General features: G+C 40.4%; 1 protein-coding gene across 1 annotated transcript in view; it reads right to left on the reverse strand.

Annotated features, from left to right (window-relative positions):
• The window catches only part of cacna1ha (calcium channel, voltage-dependent, T type, alpha 1H subunit a), a 141527-nt gene that overhangs the window by 80797 nt on the left and 37622 nt on the right, over positions 1-23108 (reverse strand). Inside the window, exons 6-8 of the mRNA XM_042340973.1 lie at positions 15033-15125; positions 13263-14049; positions 9298-9689 (exon numbers count right to left, since the gene is read on the reverse strand). Coding sequence (XP_042196907.1) covers positions 9298-9689; positions 13263-14049; positions 15033-15125 — 1272 coding nt within the window. The remainder of the gene's footprint in view (positions 1-9297; positions 9690-13262; positions 14050-15032; positions 15126-23108) is intronic.

Below are 23108 nucleotides of genomic sequence, written 5' to 3' on the forward strand. Positions count from 1 at the left end.
AGAGGCTGAAGGCCCGGCCACCGATGGTAGGGCGGTTGGGGCGGGGGACGTGGAGCAGACCAGAGCCAGAGGAACGGAGGGTATGGGCAGGTAGGTAGGGGGATAGTAGGTCGGAGAGGTAGGAGGGAGCGAGGTCGTGAATGGCCTTGTAAGTGAGGATGAGGATCTTGAATTGGATCCTCTGGGGGATGGGGAGCCAGTGGAGGCGAGCGAGGGCGAGGGTGGGTGTGATGTGGTCTCGGTGTCTGGTGCGGGACAGTACACGAGCTGCAGAGTTCTGAATGACCTGCAGTGTGGAGGGAGGGCCGGGAAGGCCGGCGAGGAGAGAGTTCCCATAGTCCAGCCTTGAGGTGATAAAGGTGTGGACCAGAGTTTCAGCCGCGTGAGGGGTGAGGTAGTGCCGTAGTCTGGCGACATTCCGGAGGTGATGGAAGGCGGTGCCAGTTGTGGCGCGGACATGAGGGAGAAAGGACAGCTCAGGGTCGAAGAGAACCCCGAGGTTCCTGATGGCTTTGAGAGGTGGAGAGTGCAGCCTTGGATGCTGATGCTGTCAGTGCCTGAGGTGCGGAGGCGCTGACGTGAGCCAATCAGGAGGGCCTCAGTTTTGCGCACGTTGAGCTGAAGAAAGTTGTCTCTCGTCCAGGACTCGATGTCGGACAGACAGCTGTCAGGACATCGGGGGTCGTGGAGTTGAGGGTAGAGGAGGAAAGGTAGAGTTGGGTGTCATCCGCATACATGTGGAAGTTAACCCCATGTCTGCGGATGATGTCACCGAGGGGGAGCATATAGAGGGTGAAGAGGAGGGGACCGAGGACAGAGCCCTGAGGGACACCGCATGAGACAGTGCGGGGGGTGGAGGAGAAGCCATTCGTGGAAACAAAGTGAAGACGGTGGGAGAGGTACGACCTAAACCACTCAAGGACAGGGCCTTGAAAGTTGAGGTGGGAGGACAAGCGGTGGAGGAGGATAGTGTGGTCAACCATATCGAATGCTGCCGATAGGTCGAGGAGGACGAGGAGGCAGAGGGAGCCCTGGTCACATATGGTCAGGATGTCATTGGTGACCTTGACCAGGGCAGTTTCTGTGCTATGGGCAGCACGGAAACCCGACTGAAGGGGTTAGAATAGTGAATGGGTGGAGAGGAAAGAGCGCAGCTGGGAGGCCACAACTCGTTCAAAGACCTTGGACAGGAAGGGAAGGTTGGAGATGGGCCGGTAGCTTGACAGCTGCGACACATCAAGGGAGGGTTTTTTCAAGGTGGGAGTGATGATGGCAGTTCTTAAGGGAATGGGAACAGAATGGGAACAGTAAAGTGAATTGACCGTATATTTGTGGGCGAACGCGGCAGCCAATTGCGCACAGCAATGTCCCACAAACAGTCACGGATTGAAAATGACCAATTTATTATTGTTTTTGGTTTTGGAGGGATTATTATTAGGCTCTGTGTGGAGTAAGGAAACTTGCCCAAGGTTTCGCCCTCTGCCTGGAATTGAACTCAGGTCTCTCGCCTGCAAAGCGAGTGCTCTACCACTGAGCTACAGGACTCCACATCTTTGCGTATGGTTCTGGATTTTTAGGTCAGAAAGCCTCTGGGCCCACCTGCCAAAATGTTCTATGTTAACTTCACACTAGTTTTTGCACTGGAATGTCAGTCTGGACTCAGAGTTCATTTTGGTTAAAAAATAACCTAATTAACCAGACAAAATTGGTCATTCACTTCATGGAACTTTGTTTTGTGAAAATTTGATACCTAAAAATACAGTCACTACACTTCAGAGTAAAAATCTTGTGAAGTGCTTTGAGTCATTCAGAACTCTGCAGCTCGTGTACTGTCCCGCACCAGGCTTCGGGACCACATCACTCCCACCCTCGCCCTCGCTCGCCCCCACTAGCTCCCCATCCCCCAGAGGATTGATTTCAAGATCCTCATCCTCACCTATAAGGCCATCCACGGCCTCGCTCCCTCCTACCTCTCCAACCTACTATCCCCCTACCTACCTGCCCGTACACTCCGTTCCTCCGGCTCCGGTCTGCTCCACGTCCCCCGCCCCAACCGCCCTACCATCGGTGTCCGGGCCTTCAGCCTCTCAGCCCGAGGCTCTGGAACTCCATCCTCAGTGCCTTCGCCGCTTCCTCCCTCTCCTCCTTCAAGGCCGGTCTCAAGACCTTTCTCTTTGACCGAGCCTTCAGCTCCCCTCTCGACTCTCTACCCCCTCCTCGCTCCTTCCCTTCCCTCCCCTCACCCTGACCATTTCCCCCCTCCTCGCTCCCTCCCTTCCCTCCCCTCACCCTGACCATTTCCCCCCTGCTCGCTCCCTCCCTTCCCTCCCCTCACCCTGACCATTTCCCCAATGCTCGGGTCCTGACCCAACTGTGCAGCGCCTTGGGACGTCCTCCTGATGTGAAAGGCGCTTTATAAATGGAATCTTGTTGTTGTTGTTGTTTCGACATTTTCATAAGATTCTATATCAAATTCATGGATTATTATTAATAATAATAATTTTAGGTTTGATTTGTCTTGGGATCCAGATACACATAAGCATATTTGTTGTTATTTCAAATAAATGTTGGGTCTTTTCCCTGGTTTATTTTCCCCTTCTAATCCAAATTTACCTCCAAATTCTGATTAATTGGCTGCTCATCTTATTGTTGTTAATGCGACATTGCAGCCACAGAATTAGTTATATATTTTACTTATATCACAACATTCACTCTAAATTCTATAGAATGATATTCTTGTAAAGATTTCTTTTTATGTGAAAGATACTGTATAAATGTAAGGTGTTATCACTTTACTCTGCAAATAGGGAAATACTTGCCTTTCCTGAGTTGCTCATCATAGATCTATATATATACTTATATTTGAAATATACCGATGTGTATATTTGGTACAGTGTCTTTCATGTTAGCGCTTCACAGGATATACTGTAAACTGGAGTGGCTGTGTTTTGTGAGTGAATGCAGCAGCCAATTTGCATACAATAACATCCCACAAACAGCCATGAAGTGAATAACCAAACGTATGCATCACATGTCATGGCACAAAGCCATACAGACCAGAAATATCCCAAATTCAATCACTGGTTCTGAAAGGATAATAATAAATAATCCTTAATAATTCATACATTTAACATAGTGTCATTCATGTTGGAAGGTGTCTCAAACCGATTCACAATTTGTTTTAGGTCATCCCGGCAGCCCCCAAACAGCAGCATGACCTGAATGACCAATTTTATTTGGGGGACTGTTGGCCAGGACACCGGGATAAATTCCCTTCTCTTTTCAAATAGTGCCATAGGATCTTTACCATCACCTGAGCAATCAGACACAACCTCGGTTGAATGGCTCATCCTAAAGACGTTACCTCCAAGAGTGCAGCACCCACCCCCCAACCCTCTCAGTACTGCACTGGAGCGTCAACTTGGACTATGAGTTCAAAGCCCACAAACGTCTGAGTCAGAGGCAAGAGTCTAAGTCAGTGTCGAGTGAACTGAGACAGACGAGCACAGATACATTGATTGTTCTCATCTTAGGCTACAGTGGGATTAATACTAATGGTCTCAGATTAGAAGAGATGATTAGTTAGGAATGCTGGTTTCCTTTCACTATCCAGTGAAGTAAGCTGGTAAGTGTATTTTCTGGTTGTTGCTATGTTCAAATGGCTTGCTGATATTTACCATCTTGCTTGCACATGGGTGAGGTGTACAGTGAGAATGAGACTCTGACTTCAAGAGAAATTGTGGGGGGGGGGGAGAGAAAAAAAAGGCTTGGCTTGTGAAGCACTTTGCTACAAAGATTATTGCAATAAATTATTATTAAATCATTTTTCTGTCGATTGGAGCCAGTTTATCACCCAGTGGGAAACAATAAGCAAGCATGTACATTAACAGTACAGCTTAAGATTGTTAAATGCTTTTGGGCTCTTTTCAAGCTGTACTGCACGAAAAGACAGGTTTGCCCTGTGGTTCGAAACACTGAAAGCCGCAGTCTCAGGCTTCAAAGCTAAAAGGGTTTTTGTCCCTCACAAATCACCCCCTGGGAAACAGGACAACTAGACCCCCAAAATTTACCTTGAGAATTTCTGCTTAGGAATCAGTCAAAATCATCAGCATGTTTCAGCAAGTATGAGTAACACCCTTAAAGACCTTCCCCGAGAGACTACCAAAAAGTAGTTGACACATATTTATACAAGATATCATGCTGCTTGGCTCGCAAAATGGATTATTACTGTAGACTCAATGCTGGAAGTAGTTGGTGACACAATTTAAATGAATTGTTAGGGAAGTCAAATATCCAAAGTGCTGATTCAAATCTAGCACCAGGGGATTTATATTGCGTGAATGTCAGTTAAAATTGCAATGGTGAAAAACTAGATTAAAAATTGTGCAATTATTTTTCTTGCTTGTTTTTATGGTTCCAAGTCAATCAGATGACAAACCAACAACTGCAGCTTCATAAACTTGCCCCGTTTTGTGTACTTATTCCATGTAAATGTTACTTGTTTCAATAAATTTAGGCTTTTAAGTGTCCAACTGGTGTTGACAATCTGGAAAGCAAACAAAATGGCTTCAGAATACACCACCACTGCACATTAATAAAGAGTAAACTCAGTACAATAGTCCAATACGGTGCTTTGAGATGTCCTCCTGAAGTGAAAGGTGCAGTATCAAATGCAAAGATTATTATTTTAAACGTATGTGATCCCTCCATTGTTTCTTACTTATTCTTAAATTCCAAAGTAAAAATAATTATAATTTTAAAAATCTCCATTCTGTTAAATGATACAAATATTAAGATGTTCTTACTAAATAAACATAGATGGGAGGGTGGGTGTAGGGGGTTAATCAAATTTCCATTCAGGCCCTATGATTGCTGTACTTACACCCCACAGCTACATCAACGACTTGTAAACTGCAGAGTCTTGAAAAGATAATGGAGTAGAAATTCCGTTCAACATCACTTTTGGAGAGTCAGTCTTCAATAAAATTTTTCACTATAGTTGTGCATTGCTAAAGGCGCTGCCTGTTGCACTGAACATAATTTTACTCAAAAATATTTGCTATTAGGACAACATTTGAGGAAAGATTTTCAAGGCGATCATAAAGGCAGAAGTCATATGACGGCACCACACAGCAGTGCTCCATTTTGATGTTCTCTGGAGTGAAAAGGTTTAAGCCTACTTTCCTGCACTCATTTACACACGCACACCCACAAAGACACATCTGGCACAAATGCACGCACCTCTTGCATACACCACACCTGCACGCACACAAATCACCAGACTCATACATTAACAGACACATACATACAAACACTACGCTCACACATGCACACATACACGAACACCAATGATACAGACAGACACATACACATAAATGCACATGAAGACACACTAACAACATCACACACAAACACACACACACTGTTCCTGTTATTGGTTTCACCATCCAGGTGAAGTGGTAATCATGTCACACCTCATGCGATCACTATTCCTCAGAGAGTAGAAAATAACATTTAAGAAAAAGAGGATAGGAATTGGATCACTTGCTTAATGAAGAAATCAGATTGGGAATAGCAGAAATATCATGGGAATAGCAGGAACCGAAAGAGGGTAAAATGCCATCCAAATACCAGTGCTCATGGGAACTGGCATTTCAAAAATATACAGCATCAATCACTGACTCTTTATATAGGATGTGAGCAATAACTTCAACTAAATGGACTGAATCCTGTGTATACAAATATGGGCTTCTATGGTTGCCAGATTGTAGCTGTAAATATAATTATCATCTCTTTGTGTGAATAGCTGGAAGTTGCTAACATTTCCAGCAATAGGACAGTCTCAGGAGGCTGTGACTTGGTAGGGTTGACTCAAACCCAAAATATTTTAATGGTTATTTTACATGCTATACAATTAGTATTTTGGCTACCCTACTCCCAGCTACACGCTTATTAGTGACCGATGCTGAGCATCAATTTTCAAAAGGTCTATGTGTTTCCAGGATAATGTCAAATTCAAAAAATCCAACTTACTGAAATACTTTGATCTAATTCTTTTAAAATTAATAAAATGCCTGTGTGGATAGAGCATTCAATGCATGTTATTGAACTGAGATCCCCGACCTGTACTAAAATGCCAGCTTTACTTGAATGACACAACTTTGATTAAAAGCATTTATGCAAGTACAGTGCTTGTCAGGGATTAGGCTGGGAGTTGCTCGTTCTTGGTTAGTGGAGACACAGACAGAAATCCCTTTTTTGGTAGTTTTTTTTTGAGCCAAAGAACATAAATAGGCAACTTTAGGGAATTTTGAAAGCACTTCAGAGTTTTTTTTGGAGGGGGTGGATTTCACTTTGGGTCATACCCAGCCCTGACCCTGTTGAGGATTCTTAAACATGCAAGATAATCCTAGGGGATTACAGTTTTGCACAAACCAGCTGGCAGTATTTAACTATTTTGAGCCATTATAACCAACACATATTTCGACGTTACATCAACAATTCACTAAATAAATTCAATGGATTGGTTCCATTCATTTTTAAAAAACAAATTCTTTAAAGTACTTTTATCACTCTATTTTCCCCCAAGGATCATTTTAGAATCGCCCATAAAATATACAGTCAATTTACTTTACAATATATTCTACAAAGTGCTTTGAGGTGGCTCAATGACGTGATAAGGTGCTATACCAAATCAAGAATTAGTATTATAGAAGAGATGGTTCACACTGCAGCAATTTCCCAGAACCATCAAATCAGGTTTAAAAAAAACTATGAATTTTGGAGGCACTCCACTTTTGTTTGTGAGCAGGACCCAATACTTTGTCCATCATTTTATTCACAACTTTTTTCACCCCATTTAGATTTTTTCAATCAAATATTGGATAGCATCTGAATCCACTCCAGCTCCCATGTACCTGAAACTGAACTCAAAACCTGTAATCTCACCACAAGTAATTTAGAGTAAAAGCTCATTTCCATTGATGAAACAGACACACAGGAGAAAGAAGCTCTCTGCTTCTTTTGTCTAGACACAACGCATTTTCAAACATTTTCAATCAAGAAAATTATATACTTTCAGACCTGTGAATTGTGTCATTGCACTGTGCCAAAGTATTTTGATCTTCTTCAATCTTCAAACTCTCTGATTTGTATGATTCATACAGCCAAAGGGCAAATTTAGTTAGGCCAAATAATTCTATGTAGTTCTACATAAAAAATTACAAACACCGGGCTGCTCTTGAACACTAAAATAACCAATTCAAGTGATGAATTGGTTATTTTAATGTTACAGTGCACTATTGTAGCTCAGTGGTTAGAGCACTCGCCTCGCAATCGAGAGGACCTGGCTTTGATTCCCGGGCAGGGCGAAACATTGGGCAAGCTTCCTTACTTCACACACCTCTGTTTACTAGCAATCAGTAGAAACCTGGTTGTCAATTCACAGATTGCTTTTCTGGGGTTTTATAATCCCTTCAAAAATAAATAAATAAATAATAATTCAGTCACTCAATCCACGACTGTTTGTGGCATACTGCTGTGTGCAATTGGCTGCCGCATTTCACCCACAAAATATATATGCAGTGAATTCTTTACAGTATGTTCTGTGAAGCCCTTTGAGACGTTTTGGGCGCTATATCAAAGGCAAGAATCACTATTATAATAATAATAATCCTTGCATTTGATATAGCGCTTTTCACGTCGGGAGGACGTCCCAAAGCGCTTCACAGAACACACTGTAAAGTGAATTGACTGTATATTTGTGGGCGAACACAGCAGCCAATTGCGCACAGCAACGTCCCACAAACAGTCGTAGATTGAAAATGACCAATTTATTATTGTTTTGGGTTTTGGAGGGATTATTATTAGGCTCTGTGTGGAGTAAGGAAACTTGCCCAAGGTTTCGCCCTGACTGGAATTGAACTCAGTTCTCTCGCTTGCAAAGCGAGTGCTCTAACCACTGAGCTACAGGACTCCACATTATTATTATTATTATTATGAAGGTAAAAGCTATCTTGGGATTGATATTATTGCAACCAAATGGTGCTAAATAGATTCAATGAGCCCTTCGGGCATTCACAAGACTCATTGCTAAATTTATTATTCTAAAGTGAAGTCTCTTTGATCAAGAAACTGAGGCAGCAAAGGACAAGCAGAATCTGTCATGTGTTTCAATTAGAACATTGGAGGGCTAAGCTTTGACTGTTTTCCCTTCTACATATGTTAATTGATCTACAGTCGAAGCTCATTATAAACCATCTCTTGTTTTAACAAAACTTTCTTTCTTGGGTCCCGGTGGAAGCAGCATAACTGCAGTTCTGATTAGGTATTCATCTTGTGGTAAGATGAATCTCTATTAAAAAACACACTTTGCTACTTCCCAGGTTGTATTAATGAGGCTTGATTATCATCCAAAACCCCAAAGAGTTATGGAATGTGGAAGTACAACATCCTGTTGGAACTACTGATGCTGTGCTTAGAGTGCAAGAGATGATCACCAAATATTTATTTTTCTCCAGTCCTGCAAGAGTGCCCAAAGGAGGCTTGACATCCTGTTTTCTGAGCAACCAGATGTTTATGAATGCTGCTCTAAGTCGGTGGTTTTGGAAGTCTGAACCATTTGACCAGGGTGATTGACCCTTGCAATTTTTAACGATGGGAATCTTCTAACCTTTGTTTGGTACGTCCTCCCAATGGTAGAGCTAAAACCGAACTCTCGCCACATAGACACAAGCCGAAGTCTTAATAATATTCCTTGCATTTGATATAGCGCCTCTTCTAGACGTCTCAAAGCGCTTCACAGAATATACTTTAAAGCAAATTGACTATATTTTGTGGACAAAACACCCCATGGCACATTGTGCTGCCCCCTCACTTACATTGCGACAATCAGAAAAAAGAAATTCGATATTAATGGACTGTCCATGAAGATTTAAATGTAACCGATTTTAATTGTAAATGTTCACTGGAACTGACGGTACTATGAACCGGATTCACACCCAAGGTGATGTACCAATTCAATGCTGGACATGGTTTTAGGAGCTAAGCTCGGAAAAGAGTCAAGGCCTCTATATCTTCATTTACAGCGCCTTTCATGTCAAATATAAATGGGCGTGTATATAATTTCTCCTCAGTTTCATCAAACTAGCAAGTAGCCTGGAGTGTCTTAACTAGGTTCATGGCTTCCAAATAACAATATACCAAGGTATAACAAGGTCAAAAAGATATTAAGTGAACCAATCTCTATCCTCTGAGATTTCAGTCACTCGGGAAACAAAAGGTTTTATTCAGACTTACCTGATGATGGTGCTCAATGCCCATGCTCAGAGTATTGATCAGGATGGCTATCATAATCCCACGATTGAAATATTTGCTCTCCACAATTCTTTTTGTTTTCTCAGAGAATAATAGCAAGAACAAGGTACATTTATTCTTTTCCTTTGGCGCCTTTTTGTTCTTGTGCTTCCGATCCCTTTGGTCAGTCCGCTGGACGTCTTGTGTGAACTCATAGATGCCATCAGCATCGGAATCACAACTTTCTGAATCAGTGATCTCCAGTTCTGGGTTTTCTAAGACCTTGGCACAGTAGGGGCAGCTCTGAAGTTCACAGGCCATGATCCCGGCTTGAGTGCTGAGGGCAGAGCATGGCATGCTGAGCCCCGACAACTTGCTTGCACTTCGACAGACACCTGCAACAAAGATTAAATTTCTCAAGACTGAAGACTAAAACTAAATTGATTATCAAGATATAGTGACACTTATATATACAGTATATGTATCTATATATGTATGTCTAACTATATATATTATATATATAGTTAGAGGTCTCAGTAAAGTAGGAATTTCACTCTTTTACTGCAATTACATAGAAGGGCTCAGTGGTAGTCCTTAGGGATTCCCGGTTCTGATATTGTTATGGAGTAGTTACATCCCAACATCATGTTACTGATTGAGCAGATTTGACCGAATAATGATCTCATCTCATTACTGTATCACTGAAAACATTGCTATGCAAAACAACATTAAATAGAAACACAGTTAATTCACTGAAAGAATTCATTGAGATAACTACAACAGCAACAAAAAAACATGCCTTTCACCTACAACTTAATCTTTGGTTCAAATTTAGGTGAAGACAATTTAAGTTAATTAATGTGTGGAAGAAATCCTCATTAGGGCATAAACAAAATAACCATGGTAACTTGTATCTGTTTAGATCAATGCAGTCAATTGGGCAATTTTTTGTGACGACCTAAAGAAAACAAACACCAATTTGTTTCATAAGTACAATGTGGTGAATATTCAGCCACTTACCCTATTGTGGCAACTTCTTAAATTGCTCATGTCATGGCTGTCTACAAAATAAATTTTAGCAGCCTGTGGGATCTCCGTTTTACTTACCAAATAACAAAGATGCAACTCCAACAACAACAAATTATATTTGTACTGCGCCTTTCATGTCGGAAGGATGTCCCAGGGCACTGGACAGTCAGGGATTTGTATCCAAGTATAGGACTACCAACTGTACTCAGGATAGAACATTAGAGGACAACTAGTACAAGTCTTTGAAGAATATGAAATATTGTGATACACTAATGTTCCTTAACCTTTTTGATATCAACTCAACCTGAACCAATCTCTGGTGCGGACCAACCATGAGGTAAAACCTCACGAAATAAACCTCATCAATTTATATAAAAAACGTAAATTGATAAATCTTGAATCCAGAACACTGCTGTCCTGACGTGTTGTCTGTCAGACATCAAGCCTGGATGAGAGCCAATTTCCTACATTGAATTTCAACAAGACCGAGGTTCTCCTGCTTGGCTTCCATCAGCGCCTCCTCACCTCAGGTGCCGATAACACCACTATTCATGGATGCACTCTTCACCTCACCGAACCTCGGTGTTTTGTTCGACCCTCAACAGCCTTTTAAACCTTACTCCGTGCCATTACCCATTTTGCCTTCCCCCACATCTGCAGCATGAAAGTCTCTCCAAGCTTTCATGGCTTGAAAGTCAGGAAAGAGATAAATCCAGTGATAACAAGGAAGGATAGGAGATACTTTAGTTAATCAACAGTCTTCATCGTAAGGGAATAGACCCAGCTAACTTCAAAGAGCAGTCACATTTTACAGAGAAAGTCCAGCATTGTTTGCAAAAATATATGTAATCATTTCTGTCTAAAATCACCATAAGATGACTAAGTAACCTGACTGGTAGGTTGATTTGCTCCACAAGACGGGACGGCACCTCCCAGCCACAATTAACCTGCAATACACTGAGCACTTTATATTCATCCCAAATTGCTAGCAGTGGGAGCCACTGGCAACCACAGTAATTGGTTCTACAGATATATTGCAAGTAATAATGCAATAGCAGAGCTGACTATCTTAAATGGGCTTCACTTTGAAAAGTTTAAATTTTAGTTCATTACAGCAGGGGCAATGAAAGAGTTGCATTGATTTAAAAATTAATGGCTGAAGCTCTAATCACCTTTTTTCTGCGTCTTTCTATGTTTGATAATTGGAAATATATATATATAGAGAATATATTTCCCTTTCCAATAGTCTTGTTTGATCTCTTTCATTCTCTCGGATGCAGGTTCTGAATGCAACGTAATGACAGAAAGCTGACTCATAAGATAACCTGTAACGTCAGTCAAGCTCTTACATTAGTTCAATTGCAGCACCATCAGAGTTAAACAGAGATGAAATGACTAAATTTAGTAGGCAAAATGCATAGGATTTGTTTTCTCAGATATATATCCCAGAAACGGCAACAGCAGTAAATGGACAGACTGATAACAGAGGTAAGATAAACTGCACTTTTGTAATTAAAAGATCACAAGAGAAGTTCAGATGAAAAAGTTCCTTTGGCTCATCTGATCTCATCCTTCCAGAGTAGCCACCCAGCCATCAACCTGTCATAGCATCGAGCTGTTTATTAAATGAGTCCAGGGTCTGAAATTATACTCTCATAATGGGAGAAGGTGAAAGTGTCTGCCTTCTCCAACCTAATATAGCAGCTGAGCTTTTTTAAAATTTTGTTAAAATCTAAAGGTTTTGTCATCGTAAGAAAACACTGCAAAATCTGTGAGGGTATCTGATACGGCAGCAATACTACACAGAGTTGGAAAGTGCTGTTATCACGAATAACACGAGCTGAGAATCATGAAGAATTCTCTTGATTTTTTTCACATCTTAAAAATGCCACTGTTTTACTGTGGACTTCACAGTTGGTCCTGGGATGAGAACTCTCCACTTTCTGATTCAGTACTAAACTGCCCCCAAGATGCTAGTCAATCATTTCTGTTGCAATGATCATGAAACTATTTTCAACATTGATTTATAAAACAACAGAAGGGTACAATTGTTATGGGTGTTTGGTTAAATCAAAAATTCTGTGAATTGACATTTTCTAATTTACCTTTTCACATTTGTTTTTACTAATACAGTAGGTTTTAGGCAGTTGTAGTGCATTGGTCCATTTGGTCTATCCATCCAACTTCTGTTGCAACAACTTGTCTAGTTCCTTTCTGAAACTCTTGTTTCTCATCTGTACTAGCAGTTTCTTCTACACCTCTTTACAAAAGAAATGTGTATCCTTCACTTCCTATTTGCCTTGGTTGTCCTTATTTGAAAGTCTTGTTGATGAATTTTGTATATGGTGAACACACTTATCTGTATCCAAAATCTTTACCATTTTAAATCAGGGTGCCAGACAGTGCTTACAATGGCAAGCTGTGCAGTTTTAGCTGATTAAACGCCAGCACTTACTCTCAGCGCACATTCTGGAGTCCCCATTCCTTTGCTACAACTGAGCATCTCTTTTGGATTAGGCAACCAATACTGCACACAATCGTCCAAGTGTGGCCTTTGCAAGATCAGATACAATTTGAAAATGATCTCTCTCAATTTATACATGAGCCCCTCAGAAATATAGTTCCAATATTTTGCTTGATTTCTTAACTACCTGAGATTCTGACTGATGGTTTTAGTGGCCTGTCTAGCAAACCCCCCAAGACAACTGTTAGAAAAAGCTAGATCTTTTATATCAAGTTTATGATGCTATCTTAAGCACTCATCACTTGAAAGTACCCATATTTGTGGGAAATTGGTGTGGATAAATTGGTTGCCGTGTTCACCTACAAATATAGCCACTACACTTTACAGTGTATCCAGTGAAACGCTTTGAGACATTTTGATGATGTGATTAGGTACTATATCAAAGTCAATTATATTAAAAAAATAGATTTCTTACCATGTTCTCCCACAAAATGGTGCAGTTTGCCGTAGGGGTCCAACATGCTCAAGTTAGAGCTGATTTTACCCACTGTGAGGGGAGCATTACTGCTTTTGTTGCCTTTTGATTTTGGTATGGAGCTGCTTCTGCTAGTCACAGAGGATACTATTGTTGGGTAGTTCATGTCCCCATGGTGTGTGAGGCCAGCCATCAGTTTAACATTAGCTGCAGTGGAAGACTTGCAAGTCATTTGAGGGCCTTCAAAGTGGCAGTCAGCATGGTAAATACTGTGAACTGATTCGGCACCCGGAGAAGGAGTCTGATGGTTCAGTGCAGGTGACGGAAGCATGAGCTTACTGCTAGCTCGCAATGATTTCATCTCCATATCACAGAGTTCTGGACTGTCTCGCTGCGCCCTTGAACTGCCATTGCTGATATGATAATGGTGGTGATGGTGATGGTGATGATGATGGATTAAATGATGAATTGACCGTACTCGGCCCTTATTCCGCCATCTCTTTCCTTGGTCATTTGTGCTGTTGGGGTCGACCTTCTTTCTTTGCTTATTCTGCCAACTGTTGTAAAGACGCAGAATTCGGCGTTTCACCTTCCTTAAGAGGTGGCAAATGTACTTAATGAGCTCCTCATAGCAACTGCCTGGCTCAGAGAAACTTGCAATTGTGCTATCGTTTGAAAGAAAACGTGCTCGCTGCTCCTGCATTAATTGATTCTCTCGTTGCTTTGTTTCAGAAAACTGAGTTGCTATGACAACCAAACACAGGTTAATCATGAAGAAGGAACCAACCTAAAGAATTTTTTTTAAAAAAGCAAAATTAGTTAAACATCATGCCACAGCATTAACACTTACCGACTACAATGATCAAGCACAACATTATCAAACCCTTGGAGGGATATCACTGATTGTTAAATCATTTANTTTTTTTGCTGGATATGCAAAGGAATCGTTGCCGTAACTGAACTCATTAATTCAGAAATGACTTATGTGAGCATTCAGTTTTCTTAAAATTCTCTCTGGTCTTTGCGCTGTGACACCCAATGGTCTTTAAATCTAAGGTTGCTGCAAGTAAGTATGTAAAACTCTTAAATGCAGTCTTCATTAGGAACACTGCTTCTTTTTAAGAACTGAGGGAAAACGCCATCTAAATGAAGACTGAATTTAATAATTTTCTCAACATTCTGTGTGATAGCTTACCAGCAAAGGCTAGCTGACATTTCTAGCCTCAGTTGAGGTTGGAAGTAATACATTATACTAAATTTATTTCAAGTTGGTATTAAGTGAGAATACTGCTCAAAGCACTTCTTGCTACCTTTCTCCTCTCTTCACAGGTGTTTGTAGATTCAATGAAAGGGACAATGATAAAGTTGCCAATTCAGCATGTTGAGAGAAGGAACGGCAGCCTGGGGATGGCCAGCTTGCTGCTGGATCTTTTCATTAAAGGCTTGATATTTGGAAAGCCTACACCCACTCACCGAATTAAGAAATTTAAACCAGCTTTATTAGTGAAGTCTATTTGTAAAATCAAACAAACTAGACTATTCAACAGTGGACCCAATCACTAAGAGCTTACAATAAATATATTAAAATAATAGACTAGCAAATAATTCAAAAGTTAAATTGCTGCAAACATTTTACAACTAGGTCAAAAGTATTATTCTGGGTTTACTTCCTCAGGCCCTATTTGGAAACATATAAATATTGGCCCCATAAACATTTGCTTTTAATGTGAGCCTTAAAATCATTGTAAGATCTGAAGAATAAATACTTACTATTATAAGCAATATAAAATATATAAAATTGTAAAAAGAATGTGCATCCATAACATAATACATGATGTCCACCCATCCTTCCAGGGTAATAACCTAAGTGGGAAAACATAGAAACACCATATTATTAACTTTTTACAAGAATAAATAGAAATGCTCACAATGAATCACATCGCTTTGAATTAGGAGAAAGATGTTTAATTGCCCGGTGATTCGCGACTGGGCATATTGCTCCCAATAAATATCAAAGGTACACTACGTGTTTGGATATTGCTTGTACAGTGAGTTGTATTAATAGCATTATTAAGTACCTCCAAAGTCAGGGTGCACCTTAAAAGTCAATGGTACCTAGGAATTGCAGTAACTCCCCCCCCCACCCCCTCACTCTCTCTCTAAAATCTACCCTTGTATTAGATTCACTGTGCCTTAGATTTGAATAAGATAGTTTTCCCCCACTATTTTTTTAAAAAAAGACACCCATTGCTAAGCAACAGCAACTTGTATTTATATTGCAGCCTTCACACAGGATAGTGTCTCGAAGTGTAGTAGAGCAGTAGGTGTGGACTCTGAACAAGTGAGATGAGGGAGGGGGGAGGTGATTACAGCTACTGTTATCTGTCCATCAGCCTGGCTCGGTGGTAGAACTTTAACCTCTGAGACAGAAGGTTATGGGTTCAAGCCTCAGGTCAGGACTCACATAGTCTATTCTGACAAAAATGAAGTGCTTGTGGGGTGTTGGATGGGGGAGGTGCTGTCCTTCGGATGAGACATCAACACCAGTTTTTAAAGTTCACTGCCTGTTCAGGTGGACGTAAAGGATCCCATCGCTATATTCAAAAAAAGAAGTGAGTTTTTCCCCATGTTCTGACCAACAGTCCCCCCCCAAATAATATTGGTCATTCATTTCATGGCTGTTCTTGGGACACTGCTGTGGGCAATTGGCTGCCGTGTTTCACCCATAAAATACTCAGTCAATCCACAATCCGTGAAGCACATTATAGATGTCACAATGACGTGAAAAGGCACTATATCAAGTGCAAGGATTATTATCATTACAAATACAGAGTCACTCCACTTCACAGTAAATCTTTAAAGTGCTTTGGGACGTGAAACACTCAAAAGCAAGGATTATTAATATAATATATAATAAAGAAGGGGGTCTTTAGGTGGGATTCAAAAATACATAAAGAGGATAAAGGAGATTTTCAGAGATTAGGGGTGCAGTGGCTGAAGACACAGCCATAGATGGTGGCACAGAGGACATCACAGGGGAAGCATTTTTTTCCAGCTGCAGGAGAAGGCAAGTGTCTATAATACAATTGTTAATTGCAAGCCCCACAGAAACAATTGACAAGCTACTGAGATAAAGAGAGTACTCTGCAAGTTGCCCTATTTTTGTGGAAACTTTGCCTACAGGCCACAATTAAAATAAAGCTACAAACCACATCTCATCCTGATTAACTAATTGTGAAAAGAGGAAAGTCCCTGAACCACTAGGCAAGGGGCATTTGACAGCTAATTATTGCTGCACAAATTCTTCACAGATATCAGAAAACAAGTTTACTCTCAAGTGCAAATGGGTTACATAACAAACCAAAGTTTAAGAAAAAAATCAATTTTCTAGAGTTAATTTGTATGGAGACAATGTTCTACTTTTGTTTTTGTATCATTTGAAATAGAAAATGACATAAAAGAAATCAAAGGATGACCGGGAGTGCGTTACCAGGTTGCACAAGCAGTTTGGAGGCATGATAAGTAGAGGCATGAGCAAAGCTCAAGTGGTTTATATGGTTATTATCCCACCTTGGAGGGCACGTTGCCATGTGGAACATGCTGCCTAGTATTTATAATGTACACAATTGAGATGTCGCTTGTTCTTATAGATTGAAACGATCCTATGGTGCAATTCTAAGGTAGAGCAGGACCTTCTTCCAGGTACCCTGCATAATATCTCCCCCCCACCACCCATCCTTTACAACTGAATAAACCTTCACATTTGATACAGCGCTTTTCACGGCAGGAGAATACCTCAAACCATTTCACAAGATTTACTGTAGTTCAGTCACGAATGATGCAGTCAATTTGCCCACAGCAATGTGGCACAAACAGCCAAAAAGTAAATGACTGCTTAGCTTGTCAATCTCACTGCTGTTTGGTGGGCGATGCTGATTCACTACTCTGCTTGCTTTCGTAAATAGTCATTCCACTTAAAAGTAACTCACAGTGAAAGTGCTTTGAGATGTATTAATGCGAGTGACACTATATCAAATGAAAATATTAATACTTCCATTATTGGTAAAGCAGCTTCTGTATTTCAGCTCGGTATCTCACAGCAATAATATATTATACATTACGTTACTCAACCCAGTGGATAATGGAATCAGTAACAGGGAGAGAGTATATTAATGACACATTCTGCTAGTGCACAGGACAAATGACTATCATCTTTCATACAAAACCATTACTGTTACTATTTAAATGAGATTACATGGAAATGCAATACAGCCTTTTTATAATGAAATCTTGTTTTTACAAGACAACAGGTCAATATATCAAGCTTCACAACATTAGGCAGCAGTTAAGCAGAGGACAAGTTTGGGGAGGACGAGTTTGCAGGGCTATGGGGAGAAAGCGGGGGAGTGGGGTTGATTTAGAAGCTCTTTTAAAAGAGCGGCACAGACACAATGGGCCGAATGGCCTCCTTCTGTGCTGTATAATTCTATGATTCTATGCTCGGCACTACTGATAGTCTGAGTGAGTTCAAGTATGGTTAAACCATCAGCTCAATTCCTGACGCTGATTCAAAGATAGACTCGGAGGCTCTTCAATGTGGCCTGAGCTTGATTTACTTCTGTGCAAAAATGATCAAGATCTTGAAGAGGACTATTCTGGTGCTTGAACTAGGAAGACCTTAATTACATGCTGCAGTCCGGTAAACACTCTGATTAAGCATTTTAAGGACTGGAAGTACTGATTTTGATTGTTGCATGGCTTCATATGGGCTATAAAAAAGGCAAAATTAATACTCACGGTGGGTTTCACTGAATACATATGTGTATGTGTGCGTGTATATATATATGTGTGCGCGCATGTGTGAGTGTGTCTGCATATGCATGTTCAAGTTTTAGTGTGCGTGGTGTTTGTGTATATTTGTCTTTCTGTGTGTGTTTCTGTCTGTGTTTCTGTGTCTGTGAGGGGGTGGGAGTACCTCCCAGGTGGAAAAGTCGGAAGGTAATTTCATTCTTTTATTCCCTTAAGTAATACATAACTTAGACATTGTAATTTACTGCACAGATTTTTAACAGATTTAAACAGTGTAACAGATTTTTATTAGAATATAGAACAAATCAGTAGTTCACTGCAAGTCCCATGGCATAACAGAGTTAATATTCAGATTGCTGCATTTGTTATTCTGTTATCCCTGATAACATTAACAACTGAAACTATTTTAAATATGTACTTGCAATCCCTACTTATGTTTTAAAACATGTCTGAATTATGTGTCCCCTCCCCTCCCTTCCCCCTTTCCCTCCCTCCCTCCCTCCCTCCCCCCCCCCCACCCCCCCCCCCCCCCCCCCCGACCCCAGCTCAGGTCTGAAATGCTGTACTCTGTCCAATGCCTTGGGATGTCCTCCCGACGTGAAAGGTGCTATACAAATGTAATCTTGTTGTTGTTGTTGAAAATAGGCTCAAGGAACATTAGCACAGGTGAAAAAACTCTAGAAACATAGAAATAGACAGCAGAAAGAGGCCATTCAGCTCATCGAGCTCACAGAGCAAGGATATCGCTTCAATCCCATCGCCCCACCTTATCTCCATACCCCTTCAAGCCCCTCTCTTTCGAATGCCTGTCCACCTTCTTCTTGAAAGGTATACTAGAATCCCCTTAAACAATGTAGTATAGTTATAACAGCTGTTGTACCAGGTGCTTGATGTATTCACCTTACAGTTGTCAGGTTCAAAAACAATATGCAATGCTTTGTTCATTAGAATCAGTCACTTATTTTATATAAATGACATTCTAAGATTTTATAGAAATAAAATGCGGACACCTACAGTTTATTCCAACCTCAGTGCTTCCACTGAACATTGTGATAACAGAGGGTGGGAGTACGGACAGAATTGGGTACTTATTTTACATGTGAATAGTTGGCTGAGTGAGGCCTTGACTCATTTTGTTTAAAAAGGAATTTAGGAATTCATTCTAATCTGCACTGTGAATCTCCAGGCAGGAAATCTGAACAAATAAAGCCCATCTTTTGAATTTCGCAGTGCATGGAAAGAACAAAGCAATTCCACAATGATTTAATATGGCATCCTTCTAATTACCCTTTTCTGCAAAAAAAAGGAATTGTTAATCCACAACAGGTAACAACAAAGAGGACATGCTTGCATCCCTTCTCTGAATATAGCTATCCCCTGCTGCTTGTATAATACATTGTTGAAGAACTACAGGAAGTGTGTTTGCCTGGTATCCACAAGCACTATATTTTAAAAATCAAGCTCCCCGTGGAGGATCTCTAATTATTTACTTCTGCAGCAAAACAATGAACATTTTGGAAAATGCAATGGGAGCAGGTCCTTTGAACCTTTAGACCAAAATACAAGCACGTCCATAACACCTCTATGTGTGATTCCAACACTGGAGCCTTCCTGGAGTGACGCCATCTGACGTTGAAAATTATCACATTTCACATGACGGTGCTGAATCTTTTTTGTTAGGATTTCTCCCCCTACCCCCTGCTGGTCTGCCTGAGTAAGGAATTCCAGTAATCCAGACTCCCTTCAGAAAACTGGGGAACCACTTGGCTCAGGAAATGAACTCCTGAGAGGATCACAGAGGGTTGAGACTTGATTTGGATATTGCCAAGCATGTCACCTTGGAGCCAGCTAAGCTCTAAAGAATCCATAAGCATATCCTCCTCAAAGAGGGTGGTTGCTATTGCATGGATGAGATATAACATGTCAAGCAGGATGCCAAAAGAAATTCAAGTGTGTTACAGCAATAAACAAGACAAACATGATGCTGGGAAATCTTGCCAAATCAGTTGAGTTCAGTGCCTCAGAGGCACAAAACTGTACTCTGGTCAGGCTGCACCTGGAGTACAGTGTACAGCTCGAGTCACCATGACATAAGGGGACATAAGGCCACAGCCCTAGAGACAGTACAGAGGAGACCAATGAAGATGACTCCTGCTGTTTGAGGAATGAGCTATGAGCATTGCTTAGACAAACTGGAGCTCCCCATCTTGAAAAGAGATGTCTCACAGGAAACATTATGAAGATATATATCAAATGCAAGGATTATTATTATTACCATATAAAATTTTGAATAGGATTGAGAAAGTAATTGGGTGCTCTGTTCACCTACTAATTCACAGTAAAATCCTATGGAGCAGCTTGAGACGTCTCAATGATGTAATAAGGTGCTACATCAAATGTAGGGATTATATTTTCTATTGATGTTAAACAAAAATATATAATGCTGCTATATAGATTAATGCAACATCTGGGATAATAATTTCATTGCTTTTGATATAGCTCCTTACCACGTCTTCGATCCATCTTAAAGAGCTTCACTGAATATACTGTAAAGTGAATTGACTACATTTTGTGGCAAAATGATAATATTTTAATGCAACGTTGGAATCTTTCCAAAATTCACAGAATATAAAATCGGTACAATGTTCTTGAGTACTTCAAAAGATTAACATCACTGGTGAACATTTCTGCTTTTCCCTTATTTAACCTCTTAATGTTTGCACTTGCAAATGTAAATTAATCATTAATTAAAATCGTTGGAGCAATCAGATGTATTCCAGGGAGGACTTGGAAAGGAGGTTAACAATATTCCAAGTTATAAAAATATACAATGTAAAAGATGAAATGGAAATAAAATAGTGCTGGGGACTAAGAGTCATACAAAAGTCAAAGAAGAGGTAATTGACTATTGAACAAGGTAAAAGAGGAATAAAGAAATGAATTGTCAGCAACTCAGAGAGAGAGAGAGTTACATTGTATACAACATTTTAAATGGAATTGAGAAACTGAACCAGAACAATGTTTAATATTTTCAGATGCACTAAGACAGCAGACTAAGAGAACACAGGTTAAGGGCTGCAAAGGGTAATTTGGGGACAGATACCAGGAATTATTGCTTTATTGTTATACCTAGGGTAATTAATAACTGGAATAAGTTTCTAAAAAGGCTGGTTGAGGCAAGAACATTGGACTAGTTTAAAAAACAGCTTGATACTGTGATGGAAGACAGTAGGTTGGTAATCTGGAAGGATGGGTCAAATGGGCCTAAAAGTCATTTTCATGGGTTAAATGGGTCAATCTACTTGTGATGTTGTTAAAAGTTTTAGCTATGTACACTGGAAATGGAGGGTAAAAGACAATATTTAGAGTTTATACTTCAACTTATATTATGAGCAATCCCAGCACAGACAACATAACATAACATAGTTCAAAGGAATTAATCAACAGGTCCTTCAGATGATCTTAACAATTTTGCTTATAACCTTAATGAAGGTAAATCATCCTGAGTTTGCTCATATTATATGATTTAGTACGATTTCAAATTGATTAGATTTTCTTTAAAAGCAACGTTGATCCGGCCGAATTGCACCTCTTAACTATTTATGTTATTTTTTCATTTCATTTCACCTGGGGTTGGATGTTAAATGTCAGATATTACCATTTCAATGAAAAGCAGTTTCTAATGATGAACTATGTAAAGTGCAATATTGTTTCCAAATGAATTATATTAGAAATCCCAAGAGAAAGAATTTGGGGTCACTCGATTTAAGAGGATTGATAAAGAGTTGAATCACCTTTAAAGTTTGACTTGAAAGGGAATTCATGAATGAACTCAACCTTTTTCCACATAACATGATTATCTAGGTGGTCAGTTATTTAATTTACAACACACACATTTTTATAGCGCCCTTCATGCAGGATAGAGTCTCGGAACTCTGTACAATGGTGGAGTTGGATACTGAGCAAGGGAGAAAGGCGAGGCAAGGTGCGGTCGAAGAGATAACTCTTAAGGTAGTATTTAAAGATAGATAAAGAGAGGGGCGATGTGAAGGAATTGTGGCAGGAAGTTCCAAAGGTATAGTTGCTGAAAATATGGTCACAATGGAGGCGTAGGGGGAAGCATAACAGGTATGTGCCAACTGAGCGAGTAGGGTGGACAGAGGAGTGGGGAACAAGCAGGTCAGACAGGTGGGAAGGTCCTAGGGTGTGAAGGTGAAAGTGAGGATCTTGAGCAAAGGAGAAGTGGCAGGGGGCGGATGTCGGTAGGTGTGGTTGAAGAGGTGGATTTCCTTGTAATAGTGTTATTATTGTTGGGCCTTATGCTTCCTTCCAGAATTTATTTGTTATTAAATTCCAAATAGGGGCCAAACTCAAGCCTCTGAAGAAGGAACCTGCTTGTTTAAAATACGCAATCGTCAAAATTGTAAAGTCCTAGAATGCTGAATGCAGCAGAGTAGAGAAACTTATATACTATGCATCTCATTACTTCTTTAGAAACTGAAGGACATTCTTGCCTTGTCAGTAATTAGTGACCTTGACAGCATTTGCTTATAATGGGCCAATCCCATCATAACAGCACTTCACCAAGGTCAGTAACTATTATTGCCATGGGGACAATTGCCCTCAAGATGTCTTCTATTAACAAAAAGAATTATTCAGCTAGGTTATCAAAACGGTTTTAAGTAACTTGGAGGACACAGTGACCTCCTTTGAAACTCTGGGAGTGTTTGTGAAGTTATACATGTTTTAAAAATCTGTGTTGCCCCGTCAGCTGGAGTCAAATGATCTCTGCTGGGAGACGAGAGTTCAAGCTTCAGCACTATATAATTTATAAGGGCTTCTTATTATGTAGGATGAATCAACGAGATCCCTATAGAACTAAAAAAAGACGCCAGGTGCAGTGAAATTCAACAGAGCACAGAGCATGCAACTCTTTTAAATTCGAAAGGTCTTGACATCTCAGTTTGCTATCGTCTCAAGGCAGCGAGCAAATGACCCTCACACCTTCAGTGATATAGAGTGATATAAATGCAACTG

Source organism: Callorhinchus milii, unplaced genomic scaffold, assembly GCF_018977255.1.
Source record: "Callorhinchus milii isolate IMCB2004 unplaced genomic scaffold, IMCB_Cmil_1.0 Scaffold16, whole genome shotgun sequence".
NCBI classification, from domain to species: Eukaryota; Metazoa; Chordata; class Chondrichthyes; order Chimaeriformes; family Callorhinchidae; genus Callorhinchus; species Callorhinchus milii.